Here is a 13,973-nt window from a genome sequence, read left to right as displayed (position 1 = left end):
GACGACACGACCATGGTTATTTAATTAAGTTATGATTTACTTAAAAATTATACACGGTGGATCATAAAATACTTGTAAGACTGACTAATCAGATTGTTCGAACAAATCTAACCATACACGTGGCTATTTATCATTTGATTGTAGACGTCTTCCCGTGACAGGCTTAATTCTTTTAGAACTTCTTTGTCCACCAATTCTTTTATTTTGTGTGTGTATTTATTGGATCTTTTTTCTTGAGGATAATGCATCCTTGTAAACTTTGTTGGTACATATGCTCATATACTTTTTTAAGACTTATTTGTCTTTGTATCGATTTTAGATAATAATAACATAACTTATAAATACCCAAACGGTCTAGTTTTATAAATAAAATGAAACTAACTTTCTATATGATGGTAAATCCAATTGGCGTATATTATCCAAACCAAATTATGTGAGATTAAGTACTGTTTAAAAATATGATCTAATCCCCTTTAATTGCGGAATAAACACAAATACGAGGAATATGCTTGGTTTTTTTTGTTTGGAAATTGGAACTAAAACATTTCTCAATTTATCTCTTTTTTTTTTACTTCAAAACAATAATATGAAATTCATTTATCTAATCTACCTAGTAATTTTAACACATACTCATCTTAAATGTACATAAACAAAATTTAAAAAATACGTAAAAGGATTGGTATTTATTTTCGACATCTACATCAAATCTTTTTTGGATAAAACCAAAATCAAAACTCAGAGCCATAATGAATATTTTTGCGTACATCTAATGATAATGCCTGACAATGTGACAATACATGCATCTCAACCCTCAACCGTCCGATTTTTAACTACACACTTGCCTACGAATATCAACGGTGATTATAGCAAGAAACAAAAAAAAGTACCCTATAACATGAAATTGAAACCGCTTCTCTCTCTCTCTCTGACTCACTCTAAAAGCAGAGAAAGGTAGACGACGAAGAAAGAAAAGATCAATGGCTCCAACGATCAAAACCATCGGAAGTTTCCGTACTCACCAGAAACACTTCATCGATTTCTTTGGAGACGACTTGATCGTAACCGTTACGCCGACTGCAACCGTAATCCGCCGCTGGATTCGCAGCGTCCGCTCCTACAACCGTAACCACTCGGCGCATCCTCTCGTCGTCGGAGTCGGTGTTCAGTGGACACCGAACAGTTCCGATCCAGATCCTCCACCGGAAACTCTCCAGTTATGCGTCGGTAGTCGCTGTCTCATCATCCAACTAGATTACAACTACGGTCTCCCCAAAGTCCTCCGCACTTTCCTCGCCGATCCAAAAACGACGTTCGTCGGCGTTTGGAACGGTCAAGACCAGAAGAAGCTCGCGAGCTGTAGGCATGGGTTGGAGATCGGAAAGCTTCTTGACATAAGGATGTACGTGAACGATTCGAGAGGGTTTAGTATGCGGTTTTGTTCGTTTGAACAGATCGTGAAGGAGCGTTTGGGTCGGGGAGGAGTGAGGTTAGATCCAGCGATTTGTATGAGTGATTGGGGTGTTTATATCCTCAGCCATGATCAGGTACTTCAGGCGTCGATTGAGTCGTGTGTTTGCTTTAAGCTCGCTGTTGAGGAACGTCTCTGGGAACTTAAAAGTATCAAAGGAATGTAATGTTGCCTAATCATCTTGTGATTTGAATAAGTTTGTTCTTCCCTCTTTTTAGTATTAATCAAACGTGTTTGTGTTGTGTTGATGACTTTGTTTGATTACAAAGTGTGCCTCGTGAAAATGTTATAATGACTATTTGACTGGAAAAATAGTACATTGTATTAGAAGCATTATTGCATTAACATTATTAAAAAAAAAAACTATAATACGTGTTGATGAATTAAATCATCAATTTTGTTTAATGTGATATGGGACAAAGAACAGAACGTACCAAAAAGAGCTTATCAAATACGTCAATGGTTTAATCCAGTTAAAAAAATGTTTTGTGATTTTTTAACTGGATTAAACAACACAAACCAGAACAAGGATATAAGCGGAGTTGAGTTATTGAATCATAAGCTTGATTTAGGATGATACTAATGTTAATCAATAATAACACTACATTGATTCGAAATTATCCTCCCTGATTCAAATTTCGAAACACTTTTAAAAATTCTAATCAGTAATTATTTAAGGTTGCGTTGGGATTAGCTGAAGGCGGTCACAAAGGTGTGAAACGCTAGCTATGCCTACATGCATCTCAACCGTCCAACCTAAGCGTCATCTACTTTCTCAAAGATCAACGGTGATAACATCATCTTAGTACTACACTGAGCAAACCAGTACTACTGTTTAAGTAAACCCTCCGCGGCCACCACAGAGAGTAACAGAAAGCAAAAAAGCATTTTCATTAATATAATCTCTCTCTCCCCTTCAAAGAAAGATCAATGGCTCCGATGATCAGAAGAACCATCAGAAATTACGCTACTCAGGAAAAGTACTCTGTCGATTTCTTCGGAGAAGAGCTGATTGTCACCGTAACGAAGGATCGCTCCGTCATCGGCCAATGGATCCACGAAGTACTCTCCAAAAACCGCTTCTCCTCCTCTCACCCTCTCATCGTTGGACTCGGCGTTCAGTGGACACCAGCTTGTTATCACCGCTCCGGTTTCCGAAAACCGGTTCGTTATCGCCTCGGTTCCCGACCACCGGTTTTTTACCCTCCGGCGGATACTCTCCAGCTATGCGTTGGTAATAGATGCATCATCATCCAGCTGTCTCACTATCACCGCGTCCCGCTGGTCCTCCGTCGTTTCCTTAAGGATACAGATTTAAGGTTCTACGGTGTTTGGAACAGTCAAGATGCGAAACGGCTATGGGCATCTAAACATAAGTTGAAGACTGCGGAGCTTTTGGATTTGAAGAAGTTGGTTGTAGATTCGAGTGGAAGGAAGAGTCTGAAGTGTAGTAAGTTTGAGGAGATTGTTGAGGAAGGTTTGGGTTACGCAGGAGTAGGGGAATATCGTCGGGAAAGCATGAGCGACTGGAGCGTTTGGAAACTTAGCGACGATCAGATTATTCAGGCGGCGGTAGATGCTTATTGCGCTTTCAAGCTTGGTGTTCTAGTTGGAACATATCCTTCTGAGTAAACGTCTTCAATAATGTTGCAAATCTTTGAATCTTTCGTTTGGTTTAGTTGTGTGAGTGAAAAGAAACTGTCTTCCACTCGTAAAAAATTTACAGTTCTTGTTTTTTTTTTAAGACGGTCGTTCATAGATTTGGCTTGCATGATTACTTAGGGAAGAAAAAACAAATTCCTATGATTACAAAATTGGTCAGATAAATGTTGAGGGTGTTGATTAATTTTTTTTGGCAGCTACGCTTTGATGAATTTAATTGTTTAGTCCAAGAAAGAACCGTACCATTAACAAAAGCACCAATCTTGTGAATTTAATTAAGAGTTAATTAAAAAAAAGGCATTTGTCTTAGATATGTATTCGGATTTAGGCACTTTCGCCTCTGCTTACCAAAACAGGCACTCTCTTATTTTCTGAGGACCGTTTTACCCCTCTTCCACTGACGTCATTCTGATTCGCCTTACGACAAACGTAAGACCGATATTTTTTATTTGTTTTAATATTTTAATTCAGGATTGACTATTCTAATCGCCTGGTTCTCCCAAGGGAAGCACGAACCCTCATCAGTGGATCTGATATTTCATGCTCGATCTATTACTCGTTTACTTTACTCGTTTCCATGGTCAATACAAGAAGTAGAAGAGGTCTTCAAGGTTGTACTCCATCTGGTATCGCATCTCAGAAGCACATCCTAACTCGAGGACACGTTTCCTCAGTTTCAAATTCTTCAGAGGGAGATGGTAATCGTAGATTGGGAGAAGAAATCCGTACTCGAAGGGAAATCTGTCCTCCGCCGTCAAAGTCGGTTCATAGGTTCGAAAATCAGAGACTTACTGGAACTGTATCTCGAAGGAAGATGTCAATCGAAGGTTATATTCTGTTTAATCCTGTAATTCATGACTGTCGTTTGTCATGAGTATTCATCGATCTTTGTTGCAAGTTCAATTTTGTCACTGCGCTTTTAATTGGTTTCCATTTGGGTTTAGTGATCCCCTTGGCTTTAGGGTATAGTTTTTTACCCTCACTCCATCGTTAGACGGCGTTTCCATTTGGGTTTAGTGATCTGCCTTGGCTTTACGGTATAGTTTTTTACCCTCACTCCATCCTTAGACGGCGTTTCCATTTGGGTTTAGTGATCCCCCTTGGCTTTAGGGTATAGTTTTTTACCCTCACTCCATCCTTAGATTTGTTTCCCTTGGGTTTACTCATCTGTCTTGGCTTTAGAGTATAGTTTTGAACCCTCACTTCATCGTTATTATGACTGAAATTGTACTAAACTTTTACAGATACGTCAAGTAGTGAAGGCTCTCTTCCTCCGGTTGCAGGTACATAATTCGATGTTATGTATGGTTCTCTCTGTGTAATGAAGAATTTAGTTCTGTTAGACCGAGAACGGTGTTCTTGTCTCATGACTGAAATGATGGTTTGCGTCAGTCTGAAAGGTGGAGGCAACAACCTCTAAACTGCCTACAGAAGGCGTTTCCTCGTCAAGGTGAATAATTCCTTCACCACTTCCATTTTCGTTCTCGAGTGGGCTAAGTGGTTCTGCGCGACACCCAATGTCGAATGTAGCGAAGAGATTCATAGGTTTCGTTGTCGCTCTGACTTTGAAGAAAGTTTTCAGGCCGCTGTCAGTTGTAATGGACACCGGAGGAGTCCTCCCAGCAGAAAAGATTGACATTTCGGTGGGTGAGCAGTATGTAATTCGACGTAAGACTCCTTCAACATCTTTCTGAAATTCCTTCTGAATCCGGGTTTTAAAGGTGTTGAACCTCATCTCCTCCGAAACCATAATGCATTGGGCTGGACAGGTGGTTTCTACAACGAACTTCCACCCTCCATCAGCAGAATAGTCCCAGTCCCCAACTAAAACGAGGATAGGAGTCTCCATTACCTGCAAAGAAGACAAAGCGATAATTTTTTTTACATTTGACTCATCATAGGTAACCCCGCATAGACATGTCACTATACGATATTCATATGTCGTAGACCATAATAACAAAATCTTGTTCACCAATCCTACCCCCTTCTTTACAGCTCTACGAACAAATGAAAATTCACAGCTAATACAACAAACGACGGATAGAACCTCTGTATATGTTCCCTACTCTGCTAATATGATTCACAAATTCCTATTCTTACTACCTATGCTTCTCAGTTTCGAATATACATATATGAGATAATAAAAGCAACAAGGTTTATGAAAGTTACCTCCTCGTCGAAATCGATCATCTACTTTCTTGCTCTCTCTACGATCTGTAACTCTCTCTGTAATTTGATAATTATGACGCCTGGGTTTCTCTCTTTTGTTTGCAGTTTCACGAAACTCCATTATTTATGTTAATCCACAAACCCTAGTACACTAAACTACTGTTCGTTGCTTATTTTTTGTCCACACGATTAACATCAAAAATTGTGTCGAACAGTGCAAAGCCTTCCTCGCCTCCACATATTATGTTCATTATTCTTAATTTCCTTATTAATCACCATGACGTCACCACCCCACTTGCCCAATGAAGCTTCACATTCCCGCTCATTTTCCTAAGGGCAAATTCGTCAGTTTATTGAAGGTTTCAGTCAACAGTTAAAGTTAACTGTTCAAAGTGCCTATTTCCGAAGGTCCGGCCCAAATAATGCCTACATTGGCAATAATCTCTTTAATTAACATCGACCAACCTAGACATGGTTACAACCATCCATACATGTTTTCGGAACTTAAAAGTATCAAAGGAATGTAATGTTGCCTAATCATCTTGTGATTTGAATAAGTTTGTTCTTCTCTCTTTTTAGTATTTGTGTGGTCTTTGTTTGATTACAATTGCGAAGCGTGCCTCGTGAAAATGTTATATGACTATTTGACTAGGAAAATTAAAAGTTCATCGTATTAGAAGCGTTATTGCATTAGCATTATAAAAAAAAAAAAAAAACTATAATACGTGTTGATTAATTTGGCTTGGCAAATAGTACGTTCTGATGAATTAAATCATCAATTTTGTTTAATTTTGATATGGGATTACAGAACGTACCAAAAAGAGCATATCAAATACGTCATGATGCAATGCTGTGTTACATTTTGAATTTTTCTGTTCTTTTGTTTGTATTTTGAACCAACATCCATATAGTAAATGTTTTCTGAATTTGTTTAGACTGGATTAAACCACAGGCGAACCAGATATATATAGTTGAGTTGAGATTTTGAATCACAAGCTTGATTTGGGATGATATTAATGTTAATCAATATTAAACGATCTGGGATGATATTAACAACATTAACTACCTTGATCCGAAATTATCCTCTCTGATTCAAATTTCGAAACACTTTTTAAAAATTCTAATCAGTAATTATTCAAGGTTGCGGTGGGATTAGCTGAAGGCGTCACAAGGTGTGAAACGCTAGCTTACTAGGTAGCCATGCCTACATGCATCTCAACCGTCCAAATTTTAACATCATCTACTTTCTCAAAGATCAACGGTGATAACATCATACAGTATTAGGTACGACACTACCAGCAATGAGCAACCAGTAGTACTACTGTTTCTGTTTAAGTACTCCCCCTCCGCGACGATCACAAAGAGTAGAGAGCAAGCATAATCTCTCTCTCCCCTTCAAAGAAAGCAAAAGCCAAAAAATCAATGGCTCCGATGATCAGAACCATCGGAAAATTACGCTACTCAGGAAAAGTACTCTGTTGATTTCTTCGGAGAGGAGTTGATTGTCACCGTAACGACGGATCCCTCCGTCATCGGCCAGTGGATCCACGACGTACTCTCCAACAGCCGCTTCTCCTCTCATACTTTCGTTGTTGGACTCGGCGTTCAGTGGACACCAGCTTGTTATTACTCCCGTTCTCCACCGGCTAGTGATCGCTCCGACTCTTCACCGGTTCGTTATCTCTCCGATTCCCCACCGGTTAGCTATCCCTCCGACTCTTCACCGGTTAGTTATCAATCCGATTCTTCACCGGTTCGTTACCGCTCCTATTCCCCACCGGTTCGTTACCGCTCCGCTTCCCCACCGGCTTTTTATCCACCGGCGGATACTCTCCAGCTATGCGTTGGTAATCGATGCATCATCATCCAGCTGTCTCACTGTCACCGCGTCCCGCTGGTCCTCCGTCGCTTCCTAACGGATACTGATTACAGGTTCTACGGTATTTGGAACAGTCAAGATGCGAAAAGGCTAGAGCGATCTGATCACCAGTTGGATACTGCGGAGCTTTTGGATTTGAGGAAGTTGGTTGTAGATTCGAGAGGAAGAAAGAGCCTGAAGCGTCGTAAGTTTGAGGTGATTGTTGAGGAAGGTTTGGGTTACCAAGGAGTGGGGCAATATCGTGGGGAAAGCATGAGCAACTGGAGCGTTAGGGACCTTAGCTACGATCAGATTATTCAGGCGTCTGTAGATGTTTATTGCTGTTTCAAGCTTGGTGTTCTAGTTGGAACATATCCTTTTGAGTAAACAACGTCTACAATGTTGGCATGTTGCAAATCTTTTTTTGAATCTTTCGTTTGTTTAGTTGTGTGTGTGAAAAGAAACTATCTTCCACTCGTAAAAAAGTTCCAGTACTTGTTATTTTTAAGAAGGTCGTTCATGGATTTGGCTTGCATGATTTAATTAGGTGACAAAAACAAAATTTCTTTGATTACAAAATTGGTGAGATAAATACGAGCGTGTTGATTAATTTGTTGGCAGCTAGCTAAGCTTTGATAAAATTTAATTGTTTAATCCAAGAAAGAACCGTACAAGTAACAAAAGCACAATACCAATCTTGTAAATTTAACATCGACCAACCTAGACATGGTTACAACTTACAGCCATACACATGCTTTCGGAATTTCTTTAACAGGATTTAACGTCAAGGATATGACTAAGTTGAGTTTTTGAATCCTAAGCTTGATTTAGGAGGATACTAATTTTAACAATCATAACATTTTAATTACTATCTTGATTTGAAATTGTTCCTTTTTATTCAAATTTTGAGATCTTTATAAAACCATTATCCAAATAATTAAGTATCTAGGATTGCGATAAGCTGAACGGTCACATACACTGTTCACGACGTCACACACAAGCCTGGCCTGACGATGTGAAAAAGCTAGCCCTGGCTACATGCATCTGAACCGTCCAATTATAATTGCATCCATGTGTACAAAGATCAACGGTAGTGATAATAACAGGATTCCATAATATCATCATCCTGAGTACGACAGAATCAATTTTTGTTTTTGTTTCCGATTTTTTGAACTGGATTTAACCACGAACCAGATCAAGGATATGGGTTAATTAGTTGAGTTTTTGGATCATAAGCCTGATTTAGGATGATACTAATTTTAATCAACTACTACAGTAGAACATTAAGTAACTTGATATGAAATTAGTCTCCTTAATTCAGACAGAATTTATAAAATCTTTTATTTTTTACTTTTTAAAATAATGTATATATTCTTGAATTAAAATAAGTAATATTCTAGGGTTGGGTAGCCCTGGCTACATGATGCATCTCCACCGTCCAAATTTTTTAATTGCATCTATTTTCACTAAGATCAACGGTGATAATAACATTGAGTACGAGAGAGCAGAATCGTTTTTATTCATAAATTAGAATCTCTCTTTGAAGAAAGTTAATGCAAAAGCAATGGCTCCGAGCATCAGAACAATCCGAAGTTACGCTACTCAGGAAAAGTTCTCAGTCGATTTCTTCGGAGACGAGATCATCGTGACCGTGACGCCGGATCCCTCCGTCATCGGCCAATGGATCCACGACGTCCTCTTCAGCAGCCGCCGCTCCTCTCACCCTCTCCTTGTTGGACTCGGTGTTTACTGGACACCAAATCGTTCTCGCTCCGATCCACAACCGGTTCAATATCGCTCCGATTCACAACCGGTTCGTTATCGTTCCCGTTCTCCTCCACCGGTTCGTCATCGCTCCCCTGAACCTGAGGCGGATACTCTCCAGCTATGCGTTGGTAATCGATGTATCATCATCCAGCTCTCTCGCTGTCACCGCGTTCCCAACGTCCTCCGTCGTTTTCTCGAGGATGGAGATAACACGTTCGTCGGTGTTTGGAATAGTCAAGATGCGAAGAAGCTAGAGGAATCTAGACATCAGTTGGAGGTTGTGAGGCTTTTGGATTTGAGAGTGCACATTGTAGATTCGACGGGAAGCAGGACCCTGAGTAATTGTTCGTTTGAGGAGATTGTTGAGGAAAATTTGGGTCACCGAGGAGTGAGGCTAGAAAGGGCGATCAGCATGAGCAACTGGAGCGTTGAGTACCTTAGCGACGACCAGATTCTTCAGGCGACGATTGATGCTTATTGCAGTTTCAAGCTTGGTGTTCTTGACCATCTCTGGGAAAAACAAAACTACTATTAGGCAATAGTAATTACTATTTCAATTTCAAAGTTTGAATCTTAATTTCTTTTGTTTAGTTCTGAGTGAGAAAAACAAAAAAAGCGTCGTCTACTCGTTAAAAATTTTCTAGGTTTGTTTAAGTCGTTCATTAATTAATTTCGTTGTTACATTTGAATTGTCTTGTTCCATACGACCATACAAACCATAAACCAGATAAAAGATATGGTTAGGTTGAGTTTTTTGAATACAAAGCTTTGATTTAGGATGATACTAACGTTATAACATTAACTATATTGATCAGAAATTATTCCTTTTAATTCAAAATTTGAGATCTTTATAAACTCGTTATCCAAATAATTAATGATCTAGGATAGGATTAAGCTGAACGCGGTGAATGGTCACATACACTATTCACGACGTCACACAAGCCTGGCCTGACGATGTGATAAAGCTAGCTAGCCCTGGCTACATGCATCTGAACCGTCCAATTTTAATTGAATTTACGTGTAGAAAGATCAACGGTGGTGATAATAACATCATCCTGCGAGTACGACACTAAAAGAGAACCAGCGCTGCAATTTAAGTAGCCTCCTCCGCCAGAGAGCAAGTTTTGTTTTATTATTCTCTCATTCATAAGAAAGTTAAATACAAAAATCAATGGCTCCGAGAATCAGAAGCATCGGGAGTTACGCTACTCAGGAAAAGTACTCTGTCGATTTCTTCGGAGACGAGTTCACCGTCACCGTGACGCCGGATCCTTCCGTCATCGGCCAATGGATCCACGACGTACTATCTCACAACCGCTTCTCCTTTCACCCTCTCGTCGTTGGCGTCGGCGTTCAGTGGACACCGCATGGTTATTACTCCGACTCCGATTCTTCATCAGGCGGTTACTACGATCCTCCGGCGGATACTCTTCAGCTCTGCGTTGGGAATCGATGTATCATCATCCAGCTCTCTCACTGTCAACACGTTCCCAACGTCCTTCGCAGTTTCCTCGCGGATCCAAACTACACGTTCGTCGGCGTTTGGAACAGCCAAGACGCGAGAAAGCTAGAGTGGTGTAGGCATCAGTTAGAGATTGGTGATCTCTTGGATTTGAGGAAGTACGTTGAAGATTCGAGAGGACAGAGGAGCTTGAGGCGTTGTTCGTTTAAGGTGATTGTTGAGGAGTGTTTGGGTTACCGAGGAGTGAAGCTAAATCGTCGGGTGAGTATGAGTGATTGGAGTGAGTACGACCTCTGTGACCGTCAGGTTCTTCAGGCGTCGATAGATGCTTTTGTTTGTTTCAAGCTCGGTGTTAAGTATCGTCTTTGGCAAGTTTGAGTAAACATATGTTCATTGAGAAATCTCTAATAATAAGCTTTTTGAATCTTTCTTTTGTTAATGTGAGTGAAAAGAAACTGTTTTTTTTTCATTAGTATAATTTTTCCTTTTTTTGGTTTAAGACGGTGGTTTATTTCTTTCTTCCATATTGAATAATTAAGAAAAACATACAAATTTGTTTAGTTACAAAATTGGTAAATACTGTTTTTAATCCTGGTATGAGCTGTTTAGCAAACAACCAAAGCTGGAAATTATCTTTTTAAGAAAACAAAAAAAAAGGAAAATAATCTAATAATAAAATATTACGTTTTAAATAATATCTTCATTAAATATTTTCTTAACAAATAAAAAGCAATACAAATATAATGCATCTCAATTCTCACCCGTCCGTTTTGAAACCCCAACACAATGCCTTAAAAGATCAACGGTGATAAATTTACCAAATAGTAGTATTAAAAAGCGGCGCAAATTATTTTAGAAAAACCCTCGTCAAAGTTGTCGTAGGGTTTTCCGATGGATCCGACGATAGTAACCGAACGTACCCGTACCTACTCTACACACAAAGAGTACACTGTCGATTTCTTTGGAGATGCGTTATACGTCACCGTAACTCCGGATTTCTCCGTCATCAACCAATGGATCAGTGACGTCTTCCGCAACCGCAACCACTGTGGTCTTGTCGTTGGAGTCGGCGTACAGTGGACACCTCCGGCTTTAAACGTCGCTAATCCTAGTGATTGCTGTTGGAAATACATTTTTGACAACATGATGGCTTTAGCCAACTACGCGGCCGATCCTTTACCTGGTGATTACGTCGCCACTAATACTAATCAGCGTGGCGAGTTCATCTCAGATCCTCCAGCGGATACTCTCCAGTTATGCGTGGGTAACAAATGCCTAATCATCCAGTTACGTTGCTGTGACGAAGTCCCTAACAGTCTCCGCAGTTTCTTGACGGACCCGGAGAGAACGTTCGTCGGCGTCTGTAACAGTCAAGACGCAAGAAAGCTGGCGAGGTCTAGTCATGAGTTGGAGATTGGGGAACTTGTTGACGTAATGCAGCACGTGAATGATTCGAGGGGAATGAGCATGGAGATCTCTTCGTTTGAAGAGATTGTCGAGGAATGTATGGGTTATCAAGGAGTGAGGCTAGATCCGGATATAAGCATGAGTGATTGGACTGTTTACGACCTTTACGATGATCAGATCCTTCAGGCGTCACTAGTTGCTTACGTTTGCCATGAGCTTGGTGTTCGGGCTCGTCTTTGGCAAGTTGGAAAACAAGTATCAAACAAGAATTAAGTGTGGCTTTAATAATTAATCTTTTATGTTTCATCTGGTGTGACTTGAATCCTTCTTAAGATAGTTTGCGAGCCAAATTAAACAGTTCTCTTTTCTTTTGTTCACTCTTTAATTCCATGAGTAATATGAATATCGCTATCTATTTAATTACAGTTTTTTTTTTTAACTAATGTCATAGGTAAAAAAAAAGACTACTTTCCACGAGTCATGTATATCATCACAAAATTCACATACCATTAGTTTTGTTCGGTTCAGTTCAATTTGAACTTCTTGGATTATGACTAATCTTTTCAGAGTTGGCTCTCTTTCACTTTGGTACGCCGTTGTTCTCTTTAAGATGGTATAGTTACTAGTTAGTTACTACACGTCTTGATCAATTAATTTTTTTTGATATCCCAAAAAAAGAAAAAAAATCTATTCATACGAAAAATAATCTATTCTTATATTATCAAACTGTCGAAAAAAAAAACTAAATTTTGCCAGACTAAATGAATCAAAGATAATAATATTAACCTTGATTTTAATTTCCATATCTATCTATATCAAAATCTTTCAAAACAAATCAAAACCAGTTTTTTTGGAGAGGAGATATATTCAGTAAATTATTTACTTTTTGGTGTGTATCCTTTACCATGTGACAGACGTGCATCACAATTATCGACCGTCCGATTTTGACTATACAAAAAGATCAATGGTGGAAAAAATCGTGTACGTACGAAGACCAAAAAGCACTGTGTCAATAGCTCCCTCTTGGACCATAGCGAGAAAATAATAAAAAGAAACCGCCTTCACTTTTCTTTTCTCCTTCTTCCTCACTGCTCACTCGTCTCAAACCAGAAAAAAAAAAAGCAAAAAAGAGAGAGAACTCAATGGCAGCTCCTACGATAAGAACCGTCGCAAGTTACCGCACTCACACAGAGCACACCGTCGATTTCTTCGGAGAAGAGTTCATCGTCACCGTGACGCCGGATCCCTCCGTCATCAACCGATGGATTCGCGACGTCCTCTTCAACAACCGTTTCTCCTCTCACCCTCTCGTCGTTGGCGTTGGCGTCCAGTGGACACCGTTAACTTACTACTCCGATTCTCCTCCTCCGGATGATTCCTACGCCACCGATCTTCCTCCGGGCTGTTACTACGCCGATCCTCCGCCTTCTGGTAGATCCTACTCGGATAGTCCAGCGGATATACTCCAGTTATGCGTGGGTAACAAATGTCTCATCATCCAGTTAGGTTACTGTGAGCAAGTCCCAAACAGTCTCCGCAGTTTCTTGACGGATCCAGAAACAACGTTCGTAGGCGTCTGGAACAGTCAAGACGCAAGGAAACTAGCTATATGTTGTCACCAGTTGGAGATCGGAAACCTTCTTGACGTAAGGCGGTACGTGAATGATTCGTGGGGAAGGAGCATGAGAGGTTGTTCGTTTGAAGAGATTGTCGAGGAAGTTATGGGTTATCAAGGAGTGAGGCTAGATCCGGATATAAGCATGAGTGATTGGACTGCTTACGACCTTGACAACGATCAGATCCTTCAAGCGTCACTTGATGCTTACGTTTGCCATCAGCTTGGTGTTTGGGCTCGTCTTTGGGAAGCTTGAAAAAAATATATATATATCAACATGAATAAATTGTTGCTTGACGACCACTTGAATCTTTCTTTTGTTTTTTCTGTTGTTGACTAGTGTGGTTTGAATCTTCTTTAGGATGTGACAATAATTAAGTTTTTGTTGCACTCGTTAATTTCATGAATTTAACTCTCTTTGATCACAAAATTACTCGTTACTATGAGTAGTATGAGCATTAATCTATTCTACTAATTAAACAGTTAATCCAAAACAACAATTTAATCGTGTTCACTGCGCAAGTCGAGAAGAATAAAAAGTTCAGATCAAGGGTAAAAGAGTAAT

The 13,973-nt window shown here is 39.7% G+C and overlaps 6 protein-coding genes and 1 pseudogene across 6 annotated transcripts; all 7 read left to right on the top strand.

Annotated features, from left to right (window-relative positions):
• Nucleotides 911-1,719, top strand: LOC104745463. Its single transcript, XM_010466711.2, has one exon. The coding sequence runs from the start codon at nucleotides 978-980 to the stop codon at nucleotides 1,632-1,634; it is 657 nt and encodes a 218-aa protein (XP_010465013.1). The 5' UTR covers nucleotides 911-977; the 3' UTR covers nucleotides 1,635-1,719.
• Nucleotides 2,356-3,147, top strand: LOC104745462. The gene has a single exon (XM_010466710.2). The coding sequence runs from the start codon at nucleotides 2,399-2,401 to the stop codon at nucleotides 3,098-3,100; it is 702 nt and encodes a 233-aa protein (XP_010465012.1). The 5' UTR covers nucleotides 2,356-2,398; the 3' UTR covers nucleotides 3,101-3,147.
• Nucleotides 6,682-7,667, top strand: LOC104745461 (annotated as a pseudogene).
• LOC104748155 lies at nucleotides 8,722-9,459 on the top strand. The gene has a single exon (XM_010469838.1). The coding sequence runs from the start codon at nucleotides 8,722-8,724 to the stop codon at nucleotides 9,457-9,459; it is 738 nt and encodes a 245-aa protein (XP_010468140.1).
• On the top strand, nucleotides 10,096-10,764 carry LOC104745460. The gene has a single exon (XM_010466709.1). The coding sequence runs from the start codon at nucleotides 10,096-10,098 to the stop codon at nucleotides 10,762-10,764; it is 669 nt and encodes a 222-aa protein (XP_010465011.1).
• Nucleotides 11,278-12,066, top strand: LOC104748154. Its single transcript, XM_010469837.1, has one exon. It carries the CDS (start codon nucleotides 11,278-11,280, stop codon nucleotides 12,064-12,066), a length of 789 nt encoding a protein of 262 aa, XP_010468139.1.
• LOC104748153 lies at nucleotides 12,936-13,664 on the top strand. Its single transcript, XM_010469836.1, has one exon. It carries the CDS (start codon nucleotides 12,936-12,938, stop codon nucleotides 13,662-13,664), a length of 729 nt encoding a protein of 242 aa, XP_010468138.1.

The sequence above is a fragment of the Camelina sativa genome, chromosome 15 (assembly GCF_000633955.1).
Source record: "Camelina sativa cultivar DH55 chromosome 15, Cs, whole genome shotgun sequence".
Taxonomy (NCBI): domain Eukaryota; kingdom Viridiplantae; phylum Streptophyta; class Magnoliopsida; order Brassicales; family Brassicaceae; genus Camelina; species Camelina sativa.
The sequence above is the reverse complement of the archived record's forward strand: the minus strand, read 5'-3'. Positions and strand labels throughout refer to the sequence as shown.